The sequence below is a fragment of the Empidonax traillii genome, unplaced genomic scaffold (assembly GCF_003031625.1).
Source record: "Empidonax traillii isolate 1590-97213 ecotype Southwest subspecies unplaced genomic scaffold, ASM303162v1 scaffold1015:size517714, whole genome shotgun sequence".
In the NCBI taxonomy this organism is placed as follows: Eukaryota; Metazoa; Chordata; class Aves; order Passeriformes; family Tyrannidae; genus Empidonax; species Empidonax traillii.
In genome coordinates, this window is record NW_020956208.1 from 345020 (window position 1) to 360714 (window position 15695).

The 15695-nt window shown below is 48.4% G+C and overlaps 1 protein-coding gene across 4 annotated transcripts in view; it reads right to left on the bottom strand.

The window, feature by feature from the left end:
- Positions 1-15447, bottom strand: part of RPTOR (regulatory associated protein of MTOR complex 1) — a 98629-nt gene extending 83182 nt beyond the window's left edge. For 3 of the 4 annotated variants that reach the window (XM_027904140.1, XM_027904139.1, XM_027904138.1), the window contains exons 1-3: positions 15178-15339; positions 3169-3271; positions 482-564 (exon numbers count right to left, since the gene is read on the bottom strand). In XM_027904140.1, the coding sequence (XP_027759941.1) occupies positions 482-564; positions 3169-3271; positions 15178-15339 (348 nt within the window). Of the gene's footprint in view, positions 1-481; positions 565-3168; positions 3272-15177 lie in introns of all 4 variants that reach the window. The other variant, XM_027904137.1, reaches the window with a different exon arrangement.
- Between the last annotated feature and the right edge of the window lie 248 nt (positions 15448-15695).

Sequence of the window (15695 nt, forward strand, 5' to 3'; positions counted from 1 at the left end):
CAACCTCTCTTTATTACTGCAGAAAACTCAAGAGCCCTGTGGAGTGCAATAAAGCAGGACGTGTTTGGCTTTGCAATGGTTCAGGGGCTGTGATTTCCCGCAGGAACCAGGAATTCACAGCCATCCCAGCTCTGGGATTGCCTCCACCAGGCCCACGCAGGGAACCTGCTCCTTCTGCCCCGTCCCTCATGCCTCGGTACCAGGGACTCCCCTAGAGAGCACAGAAAAGGGACTGTTTTCACCTTTGCATCAAGAGGTTTTACTCTCCTTTTTGCTTTCGGGCGCTATTTGAATTTTCTGCCAACTTCTTGGACTGGTAGATTGAGAGTTAAAAGCTGCCAATGTACCACAAGGAAAAACGCCAAAGTAAATTCTCTTGTCTTAAATATAATATCTACCATAAACGCTTCAAGACAGGTCCTTCTGATATAAATACACCTAAAAACACTTCAGAAAAAGGCAACAGCCCAGGAATACTCACCCTTGGCTGCCAGTTCTCGTACTGCTTCTGCAGGTTTGCCCCAATGGTTTCCAGAGCCTTCTGAGGCCCCATGGACAGAGGATCTGGGAACAGAACACAAAGGAGCATTTCTGACCCCAGCTGCACCCCTCAGGTCATTGATATTTTCACACAGGTTCCTTTCATGGCCCATTTCAAACTCACAAAACTTGTCATTCCTCATGGAATTTACCTGGGGGCAACACCCAACTTCAGTACAAATCCAGTTCATTACAGACTGTCAAAGCTGGAAGATTTCTCTCACTAAGGTACTACACAAAATTTTGTTTTGAAGGACAGGAGAGGCAGTACATCTGTTTCCTTTAATACTAAAAAAGTTTCTATTGTAAACAGTGACAAAAATTCAAATTGGTTAAATATTTGATGATAAACATTTTCTCTTGATGGATGAAAATCCTGCTTCATTTACTTCCTTTGCCTCTTGCTTCTCAGATTATGTGCCATTTGTAATATTTAAGAAGTTAATTTTGTCACTAGATAATTACAACCATCCATACATAGCAATACAATTCCAGCCTATGTGCTTCATTCAAACACCATGAACATATAATTACACTATTAACAAGCTTAAAAAAACCCAACAACCTAGAAGCTAATATTTCACTATTTAATATAAATTATTTTAAAAGCATTTAACCAAATCAGTGAAGGTTTTTTTTTTTTTTAACTTTTACAAATATCCTACTTTTGTTGGAAACATAATAAAGTAGAATGAAAGCAGGATTGTATGAGCTATTTTTCTTTAATTAATAAAAGCTGGGATCTTATTTAAATTCTAGCAGTAAACTGCATGCTCAGACTGTCTCCAGGAACACCCACTCCCCTCAGGGACCCTGCAGGGGCAGCACCCACTGAAACACTCTGTACATTGCAGAGGTCTTTACTGTGCTGTGTAAGGTGAGTTTGGGCTGATCCCCACGAGCTGCTGAGCACTAATCCCAACAACACACCCACACTGCCTCACATCTTCCGGCAGCCATCAGCTACTGCTCAAATTTTATTAAAAAGGAAACAAAAAAATAGCATAAACACATCAGTTGTGTTTTTTTGAGTCCTTCAGAAGGCCCAAACTGAAGTTGGAAAAAGACATCAGGACTGATTCCCATGCTGGGCCGGCAGAGGAGTCTGTGCAGGCTCAGCACCCCTGGCAGTGCCCTGCACACAAACCCAGCTGCACTGGGGCCACCCCAGAGCCAAACAAGGGCAAATCCCTGCTTTCCTACCCCCAGCTGGTGGCACACAGTCCTCACAGAGCCCCAGCCCCTCGGGCAGAGCGTGCACAGGGACAGCTGGCACTGCAGCACCGGCACACACCCCCTGGAAGGCACCTGGGACCTCCTTTGCTCTGAGGCTGAGATGGCCTTTGGTCACCAGGGACCAAGGGCAGTGATCCCAGCTCAGCTGAGAACAGCAGCAGCTGGAGCAAAAGCAGTTCCACAGCCTGCTCACACACCCCACTCGCTTCTCCTGAGACTGGCACAAGGAAAAACAGCCCCTGTTTCTGCAATTACCTTTTTCAGAAGTTTCAAGCTGGCTGGAAGTGGAAGGAGCACTTGTGTACATACACACACTGAAAATTTAATTACAAAACTGCATTCAAAATTCTCTTTGCTAATGATAGGCACTAATGACTTTATTTAAATGGCTTTGCAATGCTTTTCATTCTCGTTGCTCTCTGCTGGTGTATCAATGAGACATCAGAGCTGTTCTTTCCCCTGCACTGGTGTATCTGTTTGTGGCTGCTCAGGGCTTTTCAACTGCTTTAAAGTCATCACCGTTTTTAGGTTAAAAACCTGAGATGCTATGATTCATAAAAGCAGGTAAAGCAAGGTTAGAAACAAGATCTTCTGCAAGTTTTTTACTAAGATTCAGTTTGTGCAGTGATTAATTTGCTCCTGAGGCCTGTGTAAGCCCCAGAGTTGAGGATTACAGTGCCCGGTGCGCTGTGTGCTGGAGGCTGAACGTTCCTAGATAAAAAACAAATCTCTCTGAGAAAGCTTTTGTACACAAGCAAGATATTTCCTTCTAATATTACATCAGATTTGCCTCATCTTGATAATCAGAGTTTTTTCTCCAAAACCAAGGGAACTTTTCATCGCTTCACAAGAAAGACCAGGAATTTAATCCAACGCTGCATCAAACTAGCAAGCCCAGGTGTTGGAACTGCTGGCAAGACAACCTTGGGAATAATTCCAGGTCTTCTGAATTCATGTTTCCAATTAGAACAGCCCCAGAGCAGCCACCTCGACACACAGCAGAGCCCCTGCATTTCGCAAACCTCCCTGCTCTGCTGTGTGAGGCAGCAAAGGGGGGTTTAAAGCTTTGCAGACCCCAGCACTCTGAACATGGAACTGCTCAGAGATTTCCTCAGATATTTATAAACCTACAACAATTACAAGGAAGCAAAGCAGCTCATTAACAGCTGGTTTTCTCCATGGTATCCCATTTCAGAACAAAGCAGGACATGGCCTACGGCAGCAGTTGGGGCTGGACTCTTGAGTAACCCAGAGAGAGAGAGAAACCAGATCCCAGATTTCCTTCTGTTCACCCCAGTGTTAACTTCAGGAGATTCACAACTTTAGGATGACCTTCTGACTCAGTATTTGTAAGGCTCAGTCAGCTGGAGCCTGGCAGCCCTGGGCACTCACCGATCCAGCACTCCAGGCGGGCACAGGGAGTTGTTTTCACCACGTCAGGAGGGTCCACGCCGACATTTAGGCACAAAACTAAGGCAACACTTACAGTCTTCATCTGCAAAGACAGGCAATAACACACCTACTTAGTGCAGGAACAACAGCAATTTTCACTTGGGCTCAAATTTTAGCACTCTGAGAACTTCTGAAGGGTTTCAACCAACCTCTCTTACCTGCTCTTTCACATGGACTATTTTAAGCAAGGCCTGACTGATTACATTTTTCATATTTTTTATTAGAACAGTACTTAGACCCTATGTTCCTATTTTTATTATTATTTCCAGAGCCCATTCTTCTCTTTCTGAGCATGGAAATAGATATCAGTGAACTTCTGCTACTCATCTTAAATTAGCCATTGTCCAGCTGAAACATATTATTAAAACATGAGGAAATGCTATTCACGGTCCCTGATCAATATTATAACGTAGTGCATGATCTCTAATATTAAAACTAAGCATATTACAATGGAAAAACCCCCGAGTGACAAACTAAACCTTAAAATCCTCAAACAAACAAACACACATCAAAACAAACACACTAAGTCCATTTTTTTCTTTGTTTTCTGCACACATTATTTATCCTGGAGGGCCTTCTTAGGAGAAATCCTGTCTTGGCTCCCTCCCTGGGCCTGCTCCAGCTGCTCCAGCATCACCCTGGCACTGCCCAGGCAGCACATGGGGTTGTGCCACGCGGGCACCGTGAACGTACCAAACCCGACCCCATCAAAGCCCACCTGGGACTGAAACCCTGCGTTAAACCAACGCCTGAGCACTTCAGCCAGCTAAAAATACTGCTTGAAAGTCATTGCTGCACGTCTGCATGGTCTCTTCTGCACTCCCTCGGCCCAACACCTAAAGCAGAGAAGCAAAACAAAGGGGTGACGTGGCTCCCACTGATTCCATCAGGGCCTGTCTGCAGCAAGGCTGCCCACACCCCCCTTCCCAGGGGTACTCACTGCAGTTCACAGCAGGAGGGGGGAAAATCCAAAATTTCACACTTAAGAGAAACCCTAGAGCCACACAAATGTATAATTTATAAGGAAACTGGAGCAGCCAGACACTGCTCACGCCACGGAGGGGGAACAGGCTCTTCACCAGGACAGACATCCTGCGGCTTTCCCTCGCTCCCGTGGCCATGACGGGGAACATGGAGTAAAAATCTAGCAAGAAATGTGGTCAATGGCTTCATCCCAAACTATGTGCTTGCCAACAAGCCCTGCTATCATGTAGGAGTTCCTCGTGGCCAGGAGGTAGCGAGGAGGGAACACAGAGATGAAACCAAGCGGCTGAACAGGGCTCCCCATGCCAGGATGTCCCGAGGGTTCCCAAGGAGCCACATGTGGATGGGATGGCTCCTCATCAGATGGAGTTTAGCACTAAGGACAGGTGCACCCAGGGTATTTCCTCAAAATTTACAAGAGTCCATAGCACAAGCAGAGTTCCTTGCCACATGAGGGTCAGCTGCAAGATACAGCTCAGTCCTCCAGACCCTTCATTCCCACGGAGTGCCATGGACCACCTAAAAACACCACCCAAACTCTTCCCTCCCCAAAACACCTGACCATTACACAACTCCTGGCACTGCCCTGCCCACAGGGACACCTTTCCAGCACACTCCATCATCTGCCAGCTCACAGGGCCTCGGAAAACCCACAGTGCTGCAGGGTGTGGAAGGGCACAAACACTGCCAGGAGTCACCGCGCGCTGGCAAACACACTGAAAACCCCGAGGGAAACACAGGAAACTACAGACAAAATAACTTACGAGGCATGGAAACATATAAATCATTCTTCCAAGAGAAAGTATCCTGCCAACCAATCTTCTCCATCTCATGTATTTATTGTTTCCCATTTGCAGTCTAATACTGACTTATTTTTCAATATTTTGCTGGTAATGTCTGATCGGTGACTTACACTGAACAGGCTGATATTTATCTTCCATTCCCAAGTTCGGGGTTTTAAATAAGCACCTCTCCAGGAAAACTGACAGCAAACCCCTAATGAAAGGAACAGGAACTGATCCCAGAGACAAATGGGGTGATTTCCCCTCTGCCACCCCTCTCAAAGGACATAAAGTCTCTCACTCCACCAGGACTCATCCTGCAAACAACAAGCACACCCTCGGGGAGAATTACAGCTCACTCCTCTCCCCTGCGACCTGCTCCTCCACATCCACCCCCGAGGGTGAATCACAGAATGGCCTGGGTTGGGAGGGACCTTAAAGCTCATCCAGTGCCACCCCCTGCCCTGGGCAGGGACACCTTCCACCAGCCCAGGTTGCTCCAAGCCCCGTCCAACCTGGCCTTGGACACTTCCAGGGATCCAGGGGCAGCCACAGCTTCTCTGGGGAACCTGTGCCAGGGCCTGCCCACCCTCAGTATCCCATCTAACCCTTCCTTCTGCCGGTTTGAAGCCATTCCCCCTTGTCCTGGCACTCCAGGCCCTTGTAAATAGTCTCTCCATCTTTTCTTGTAGTCTCCCTTTGGGTCCTGGAAGGCCACAATCAGGTCACCCCAAAGCTTCTCTTCTCCAGGCTGCACAATCCCAACTCTCTCCCCTTTCCTCCCAGCAGAGCTGCTCCATCCTCTGATCCTCTTGGTGCCTCCTCTGGACTCTCCAGCAGCTCCACGACCCTCCTGTGCTGTTCCCAGGGCTGGGGCAGCTCTGCTGGGGGGTCTCAGCTGAGGGGGCAGAGGGGCAGAACCCCCCTGCCCTCTGCCCACGCTGGGGATCAGCCCAGGACAGGGGGTGGCAGCACACACAGCAGACAAAAACAGCCCCAAGCCCAAAAAAACCAATAATGCTTTTGACATTACTAAACTTATGAAACACATCAGAAACTTCACTGCATATTTAAATCTTTTTAAAACAAGAAGTATTAGGACCTTCTCATCTGTCATTAAGACAGTGGAAATTTTCTTTTTCCCATTTCAAGAGTGTGTCTCCCAGAATATATTTCAATGGATTTTTGTTAGAATTTAAAAAAAATGAAGCAGAAGAATGTTTGGCAAGCTGGTAAGAAAACCAATATCCAAAATGCTTTCTCAGCAAAGGCTCAAGATCAGACCACAGCAGATCTTACTGCAGGCTCTGGGCTGGGGAGTGTTGTTTGCATGCTAAAAAAAAAGGAATACAATTCCCAAGCTTGTATTGCATCCAATTTAAAATGGGTTAATAACTCTGGGTCAGAACCTGCAATAGCTAAATTGCAAAATCCACTCAGTCAAAATGCTCTTCCTGAGAAGCCATGGTATTGAATTCCTCCCCAAACCCATCAGAAATGGGAGTCAGGGAGCACAGGGAGTTCTGCATCTGCTCGGAAAAGAAGATGCTTTTTAAAGCATCTGACATTAACATTTACATCTTATAGTAAAGATCAGAGAACTTGTAAAATATTTCTGATTCACCTCTTATTTCATTCAGAGACCAAACAGGTCTGCAGGTGAGTACAGAGCACTTTCTGCAGCTATTTTCAGCATTATCTTCCTATGAATGGGTGTGACTGAAAAATGTGAACTTTTATCATCACAAGGAGCCCACCTGATCCTATTGGAGCATCCCTGAAAGTGATTCCAGTCCAGGCTGAAACCAAAGCACCCAATTTCAGCAGTGCTGGATTGGTTACAGCCTGAGTAAGAACAGTTTAGTAACTTCTAGTTCAAGTAATACCAAGAACAAGCCAATGCATTTATAAGAGATTTTGCATTTTGTGGCACATTTCAGACTGGACATTTTAAGACCTATAAATATTTGATTTCTTCACTGCAATTTGCAAGCTGAAAACTTTCTCTTAAACATTACCCAGAAGAACACTCAACTGCTAGAAACCTGCCTGGCTTTATGCCAGTAAGTTCAAATTGCTTCTGTGAGTTAATATAAACACAAGATTAAGTCAGCATTAAACATGAAATATACGCTGCTCTGTTGTTTTACAGAGTGGAGGGTGAAGTTATCAACACCAAATACAAACACTGGGACAGATTTCCAGATTCCAAATCTTCCTACCGGTCTCATCTGGACCCCTCATGGCCAGGAGGCTCAATGCCCTGCTTGTGCAGGAAATTCATTCTCTTCCTAAAGACTTGTTTGGGACATTTTTACACAGATTTAATACAAGCCTCTCGACCAACAGGCGAACCCAGTGAGCTGTTCCACAGGTAACTCCAGCATGTTGGCTCCTTTGGAGATGTGCCATTAAACTCTCCAACACCAAGCAGCAGCAGCAGCAGCATTTAACAACACCAAACACTGTTCTCCCCTTGGAGTTCCAGTTCCAGCTCACTCTGCAGCACCAGGAAATTGTGTTTTCTCTTCCCCAGTCCTTCCCATTTTGGGCTCCCAGCCGAGAGGTGACAAGTGAGGACAATGTGCCCAGGCATCGTTCCCAGGGCTCTGGCACCACACACCGCTGAGGAATGCAGGGCTGCAAATCAGCCAGGGAAAAGGCTGAAAGTATTGAACAGGCACACAAAACCCTGACCTTCCTGGTGCACTCCATCACAGAACTGCACACAAACCCAGTGAAAGGGTGCTGAAGGACACATCCCACATGGACACAACTTATCCCAACCCAGGAACACAGACCCCTGCTGCCTCTCCATTTGCAAGGTAAAAACACCTAAAAAGGAAGAGCTTTCAAGTTCAAGGAAGTTTTTTTAATGCAAAGTTTGGGATAAATAAATTGGGGGGGGGGGAAATCTCTGTGTGCTTTTCCACAGCGATAAAAATAGTAGAATGCAAAGAAATCCTTCAAGCTAACACTAACAATTAAACAGCTCTGCAGGTTGTCTTCAGCCATCTGCAGCCCAAACAGAGGGTTCCTGGTGTGCCAGCCTGCTCTAGATTCCTAGATCAACTCCTCCCCAGGGTTTGTTTTCCTTCTCTAACCTCTGTGTTCAGCACTAACACCCTGATTCTCGTCAGAGGTTTATTATGTCCAACATGTTGGTTTGCCTGGTGAACGCAGCTCCTGCCCCCAGTTCACGTGCCGGCAGTGCCACAGCTCCTCACAAAGCACCCCTCAACTGCTGCCTGCACTGTGTACTCTATAAGCACTTCTCAAGCTCGTGGCTGAATTATCACTGTCACTCACTACCCCAGATATCCCCAGACACTGCCCATTTACTTGCTCTGGGAACATCATACATCTCCATGGTCTGACAGGGAGTGACAGCCAGGGACACGCTGTGGCCCGGCGACCTCAGCTCCAAAGGCACCCTCAGAGATGAAAGGGGATCGTGTGTGACCCCCTGCCCTTAAGATTTAAAACTACAGACTCCAGCAGGTTGAGCCACTGTCACAGCAAAGCAGCCACTGCCTTCAAACCACCCTCAGATGCTGAGAACCAAATTGGTGTTTCCTTGTCCCTGCCAATCATTTCCTAAAAATAATGAAAAATAATAGAAAGCAAATCTTTTACTTCTGTGATCTTTCTTTATACAACATGCAAAAGAATCAGTAGGCATATTCCAGACGTTATTCTCCATTTGATCTGTGACAACAGGTTTCCTCCTCACCTCAGCCCAGCTCTGCTTTGCATTCGTACTGGCTTCTCCCCATCGCTCCACCGCATTCCCACTCCTGTCTAGCACTGCCTTGAAAAGGTGTCGGTCTTCCCAGGCACTGACTGCCTTCAGCTTCAGATCTTCCTTGCGAGCTATTCTTTCAAATCGTTCCTAGACGGCACTGTCAGATCTTTAGGGAGTCAATAACACCGGATACACACGCTGCGTTTGATCAGGAGCCGCTGCCTCGCTCCAGCGCAATCCCTGAGCCACAGCCAGCTACTTCACAGTCAGAGAACTGCTGAAAAGAGGAATTTTCCTAAGATTACAGGAGTGAGGAGGAGAAAATGATCAAGTCCATGAATCCAAGTGAAGTGTCAGGAACATAAAGGAGATGTTGGTTGTGTTTGAGAGGCACAGGGTACAGCACGCTGGCCCCCTGCTCCCCAAGGCTCAGCCACACCACCCCTCCAGGAGCTTTAAACTCCGTCCTGCTGCTGTGCCACAGGGAAAAGGGACAGGTCCCTGAGGGAACAAACCATGCTGCAGCCTGAGCTACTGCTGGAGGCTTCCTCAGCCTACAGGGAGGTCAAGCAGAGGGACAGCCAGGAACACATCCAGACATGCAGAGGGGTGGCCTGACCCAACCCATGGCTGTTCCCACAGAAATTACACTGATTACACCTCCACTCCCATCCCCTACCCAACAAGAGCTGCTCTGGCTGTAGGTCACCCTGCCACACCACAGCAAGGATAAATCAATAAACACCAATCCAGAAATAAAAATACTAGTGAGGGTGTCACTGGCAGAACCAGTGGGACAGTAAGATAAAAAGGAATTCTGCAGACCCTGGGCCCATCTGTCACCTATTGCACCCATCCCACATCATGGCTTTGCATTAAAGAACGTCATTAACACAAACCTGGGTTTAAGTAGTGAATTAGACAGTTCATTGAAAGAGGCATCTCCAGTACATCCTTTAGAGAACAGAGGAACAAGACACACGTCACGGGTTTATCAAATTTACTGGCAATGCCAGTTAAAGCTACGAGTCACAGAAGGATCAATAACCCCCCTCAGCTGCCCATGGCCTCGCTATGCCAACAGTCACCTCTGGAAGCAGCCCAGGGTGAAGATCAGCACAGCAGAGAGCCAATTAAAACAACACCTCGGAGAGGTAAACACAGCCAAAGCCCCCAAACTTCCCAGAAAGCCAACACAACCCACAGAGCCAGAACTGGAACTCCGAGGAAGCTGCTGCCCTCAGACTTGTCTGTCTGCACACAGGCAGAGAGGAGAGACAGCAGAACCAGAGAAGCACTAACAAAGCATTTCTGAAACATCCCCACGACCTCCAGCTACTGAAGCACACCCAGTGCCAGGCCAAGCAGGGGTGGTTGGCAGCAGAAATGTTTCCCAGTTGTTACCATCACCGAATTTCAGTGACTCCTCATGGAGTGACACATTTTTAACTAAAGTATGCAATCTGCAACATATCTGTCTATATCTTTCAAGGTTTGGGTTTTTTTTCTCTGTCTGTTATTCATAGACCTTTCAAATTTCCCCACACATGCTGGAGGGCAGGGGGTAGCTACCCACCACAAGATAGATGCTGATTTTCAGTAGCAATAATTGCCTGACTCCTCTGCAAATCCCAACTGCTCAGCAGCACCAGCCCCCAAGACTGCCCCAGCCTGCGAGACAAAAAAAGCAGCAGGTTATATATAGGTAAATTCCTCTCACTGCATTTTCAAATGGAGACACACAGATACAGCTATTTTCTGACATTCCATTTGCTAATGGTGCTCATTTTACAGATCTCAGCTGAAGGGAGAATATTCACAGGATGAGAAAGAGAATGGCCGAGTGGAAGATTTCAGTGTTTCCAGCTAAATAAGGTAAATAAAGGTCAGACCTTTCTCTTTCAAAGTCTGTGCCCAGTTGTGCTCTCAGAGCTGTTAATCAGAGTCCCCTCTGCTCAGACATAAAACATTTGTGGACACAGCACAGCCTCCCCTCCCATCCAGTCAACCCAACACCTCAGTTCAAAGTGTTCCAGGGGAGGGAAGGCACAGATCCAGGAGTGAGCTGACCCTTCGAGGAGAGGCTGGGGTTTGGTTTGGTTTGGTTTGGTTTGGTTTGGTTTGGTTTGGTTTGGTTTGGTTTGGTTTGGTTTGGTTTGACAGTCATTTGTAAGGCAGCAGGGGCCACTGCTCCCACACAATTCCCACACCTCACCCACAGGGCTGCAATCACCACTGGCAGGAACTACTGAACCAGGATGGGCTTCAGCCACTGACCCAGGAGAGAGACACACCCCCCCAATCCCTGGAAGTGTTCAAAAAACATGTGGATGTGGCACTTGAAGACGTGGTTTAGTGGTGAACATGGTGGTGGTGCTGACTGATGGTTGGACTTGATGAGCTTTAAGGTCTTTTCCAGCCTTAATGATTCCATGATTCTGTGATTTCAGCTCCCAAGAAAGACTAAACCAGCCTTACAGGAGAGGGGGAAATGAGCCTCCAGGATCAACCAGCAGCCCAGACATGTCTGTTCGGTGGCTGAGAAGCTTCTGTACGTTGAAACAACAACCTCAGGCTGAAATGATGTCCACAAACCTACACCACGGCCATCCTCCAGTAATTCCCTTCAACACGTGGAACATCAGAACCACAGAATCCCAGACTGGGTTGGCTTGGAAGGGATCTTAAAGCCCATCCCATTTCACCCTCTGCCATGGGCAGGGACACCTCCCACTAGCCCAGGTTGCTCCAAGCCCCGTCCAACCTGGCCTTGGATGCTCCCATGGATCTACTGTGCAGGCAGGTAAACTCTGCTTGTCTGAATTAAGCACATTTGTATGCAGTCCTGCTTTAATCTGCATGTCCAGAGAAACCTAATTGTGTATTCCTCTCCTCATAAAAACAGGATTTAATTCTCACTCAGCAAGTTATGAGGCAGCAGGAAAAAAAATGTTGAAGTAAAACTATTACAATCAGCTTTGTTGCTCTCTGCTTATCTTAGAAATCAATATAAATACAGTAATTCCTAATTTAAATATTCAGAATTTAATAGCAACTTGTCAGTAAAACCTGGTGTACTTGGGAGTCTTTTCATTTAAATCAAGTTACATGCTTTGGTTGCTACAGAGGCTGAGATTTAATTCAATACACAAAGCATAACTCCAACCCTCTTGTGTTAAAAATATTCTTTAAATAAATAATAGATCAAAGCAGTGTCACTTTGATGGCATACGCAGTCCACGGAAGGGGGAGAGCAAGGATTAAATGTTTCCAGAGCAGCCCTCGTGGAGAAGGGGCGGGGGACACCAGTGAATGCTCACTTATTTTCTCCAGATTTACCGCTCGTTACTCTGCTGATTCGATTCTCCCACTTATCAGAGTTCTGCCTTCTAAAGAACCTTCAACTTCACAAAAACTCTGGGGTTTTTAGAGTAACAAAGCAGGATGAAAAGAAGATTCATTCCATTCCCAAATCTTAGTGAATCATCTCCTGTAACTAGAGCGGAGCTCGGATCACTCCCCAGGACTCCTCGATGAATAAGGCAGAAATCTGCCACTGCTCGTGGATTTCATGATTCACGGGGGAAATGACAGATTCACCTGCAACTTGGGCAAGCAGAGGCTTGGTCTGGGTGACCTTCGAGAATGTCTTCATTTAGAGACAGTTGGTGTGTTTAATGACAGGTGATGGTTCCCAGCCTAAGCTGTGACAGGTTCATTTATCAAATTCCAAACAACGGAACGTTCTCCACTCTCAGCTCACAGCCAGAGGTGCATCCTCCTTCAACAGCATCCCGCAGACAGGAGCACACCTCAGGTTCATCAGCCCTGGCTTGTGGAAAAGGGGGCCAGGAGACAAAGGAGCAGGGCAATGGGACGGACCCTCAGCCACACTGGGACTGGAGGGAAGGGGCTCCACGTTGGATGAGCAGCTGCAGACAAACAGCAGGGGCCCTGGACACCGACGTGGCAGCACAGCCTTCCCATCACCGGGGAGCAGTGCCCAGAAGCGAGAAAAGAGCAAGAGAGGGAACTCTGTGAGGACAGCCAGAACAAGGACTCATTAATTTAGGATGCCAGGGAGTGTAACAAAGCAGCTCGGTGAGAGGGAGAAGCGGAAGGGGAGATGAACAGCAGGGCAGTTCCCACACTGACAGCACAGGCTGCCACGTTACTTTGTGTCTGCCTTCACACATCCTTCCCAACTGCTTCCCAGAAAACTGCCACCAACCACAGGTCCTGGGGTTTCATCCAGGTGCCCCGTTCCCTGGACAAACCTGTCACGCTCCCACTGCCATTTCCAGCTGGGCTGTGGGAAAGCAGCAGCATGAGCTGCCTTCCACCTCCTGCTCATGGACCACAAGATTATATTTTATGAGCTATTTTGGAGGATTAACCAAACTCGAATTGGCTGGGGGGAAATATTTAACAAACATCCCCGTGCTGCACTCCAAACCCTCATCCTCAGAGCCCTTCCTTCCCCAGAGGAGGCTCTGTCTTTGTTATCTCATGTCAAATGCTCAGCAGACAGCCAATGACAGCTAAGGAGGGGAATAAATGACATGAAAAATAACTCCTAAGATTTAAAAGTAATGAGGTAGAGCATTCTCAAATCAGTTGTTTCTCCTCTCTCGTGTCTTTATGTGCTTTCTCAATCTTCCTATGCACCTCTTCTTAAACAAAAAGTAAAGATACACAATGGCAAGTTTGTCCAAAGGATCCCTGATCCAGCTGCCCAGACACAAATGACACCTGAGCAGCACCACCGACCCCAGGGTAAAGTTATTTGGCTCAAGCTGACAGTGAAAACACAAGGACTAAAGTGAAAGTTCCGGATTTGCTTTTATTTTTTTTCTTTTACAGGAATCAGACTCAGCATCTGGAGCGATCCAGGGCCTGACCTCTCCGAGTCGTTCCCTGCAGCAGCGATGTCGTGACAAGGACAACGTTCACAGCACAGGAGAGTCTGGGAGGAGGAAAACTGCAGCTCCACGGGAGTCAGGAAGCCGGAGCTGCGCTGTGGTGATCACTAACCACTGCTCCCTTCATCAAAACCACTCCCTCTGGCCATAACAAGCACATGAAACGTTTAACACCAACCACGGGGAAGCTGCTCCTCACCCCCTGCACTTGTGCTGCTGCTGCTGCACAACCTACTGATCACCCTGACCCAGTCAAAGTCAGTCCCAAATTAGAAAGAGACAACTTTGCAGATCAGGAAAGAAGTGAACAGGAAGCTTCCCAGGAAGGCAGAGGGATCACTAAAATAGACAAGCAAGCTCATCACACCTCCACAGTCTACTAGAGAAAGTCTCTTCATTGCCAAAACCCTCTAGAGCAGAAAGAGCACAAACGTGGTGTCTGTGCCTCCCTTAAATCACACCCAAAACGCTCAGCTCAACCCGGAAATGATCTGCCAAGTCACATTTTCAGTACATGACTCTCCTCAGGGAAATGACACTGGTTCAGCCAGAGCCCTCCCAGAACTTCTGAGAACTATAACCACCCCTCTGGGAACTGAGACAGGGACAGCATCCCTGAGCCTCATCATAACGCCTCTGGAAAGAAATTACAGCATGGAATTTCAACAAGTTACTCCACAGCACTACGACAGGAGTCATAAACATAACGGAAACTTGGTCACCACAAAAATTCACAAATATCTGTAAACACAAAACAACTTTGGGATCCAGGGAATCCTGCAACCCCAAGCGGATTCCAAGAACTGAATGACTGGAGATGATTATCCGAGACATTTCTTACGTGTTTTGTTTGGTTTTTACCTAAATACTGAAGTTGGGACAGACACAACAGAGCATTCCAGACCCGGTTGGGATCTCTCTTTGCCTCTCTTGGCTTTGCCAGTTTAACACACAGCATGTTTCCAAACACAGGGAAGCTCCTCATGTAATACATCAAGAGCTTCATCTCATAACGATTTCCTGCCTCCAAATTCCCACAATCTCAGTTTCCATACACACAAACACACCTTCCTTTTATACTCCACACACCATGCTGGTGGCAAGCTCCAAACCCACAAAGCTCCCATGCAACTTCACCTCCAAAGAGCTGTAACTCCTCAACCTCCTGCACCTGGACCCTCCCCGTGCACCTGCAGAGCTCCTGCACACCTCGTGAATTTTACTGACTTTCCCAAGAAGCACCAAGTGCCCACATTTCCTTGAAAGAGCTTAAGTGATGGAGCTGCTCTAAGAGGGCAAATACCACGAGCATCAATACAGTACTTCCGACTCTTCTGCATATTTGCTTCCCCTAATTCCACACGGCTGGGACACAAACTATCGCATCAACACCCAGTGCTACATCTGACAACGAACCCCTGCTGCAGCCCAGCGGCCCTCTAAGCTCTTACCGCTCCCTTTCCACCCCTCTCCCCATGCCTCCACCTCCAAACCCCACCGTGCCCGGGAGCATTACCCGGTCCTTCATCCTCCAGCTCTGGGCCAAAGACTTGGAACCTTCGATCTTCTCGCAGTGCCTCTTCTTCATGAAGGCCAGGGGCAGGTTCCAGTCCGTCAGGTCGGACTCATCCTCCTCGCCGAGCCCCAGCAGAGGCGACTGCAGCATCTCGGACTCCATCGTGGGGGCGGCTGCGGGCGGCCCGTGCGCGGCGATGTCCAGCCCGGCACCCAGCGGGGCCGGGGGTCCCTCCGCCGGGAGGGGGGCGACAGGCCGAGGGCGGCGGAAGGCGGCGTTCCGCAGGCAAGGGCGGGCCCAGGGGTCGCAGCGCCGTCACCCGGCGCGGGCGGCGGCCCCGGGCGGGCTCGGCGGCGGCGCGGCCCGGGCAGCACCGAGGGGCCGGCACCGGGCCCGGGGCCTCCCTCGCGCCTCTACCCCCGCGGGCCCCGCGCTCCCTGCGGCGGGCGACGCGGCCGGCCCATGGCGGCCCCTGGCAGTGCGGCGGGCCGAGAGCGGCTCGGTGACAGCGGCGGCGT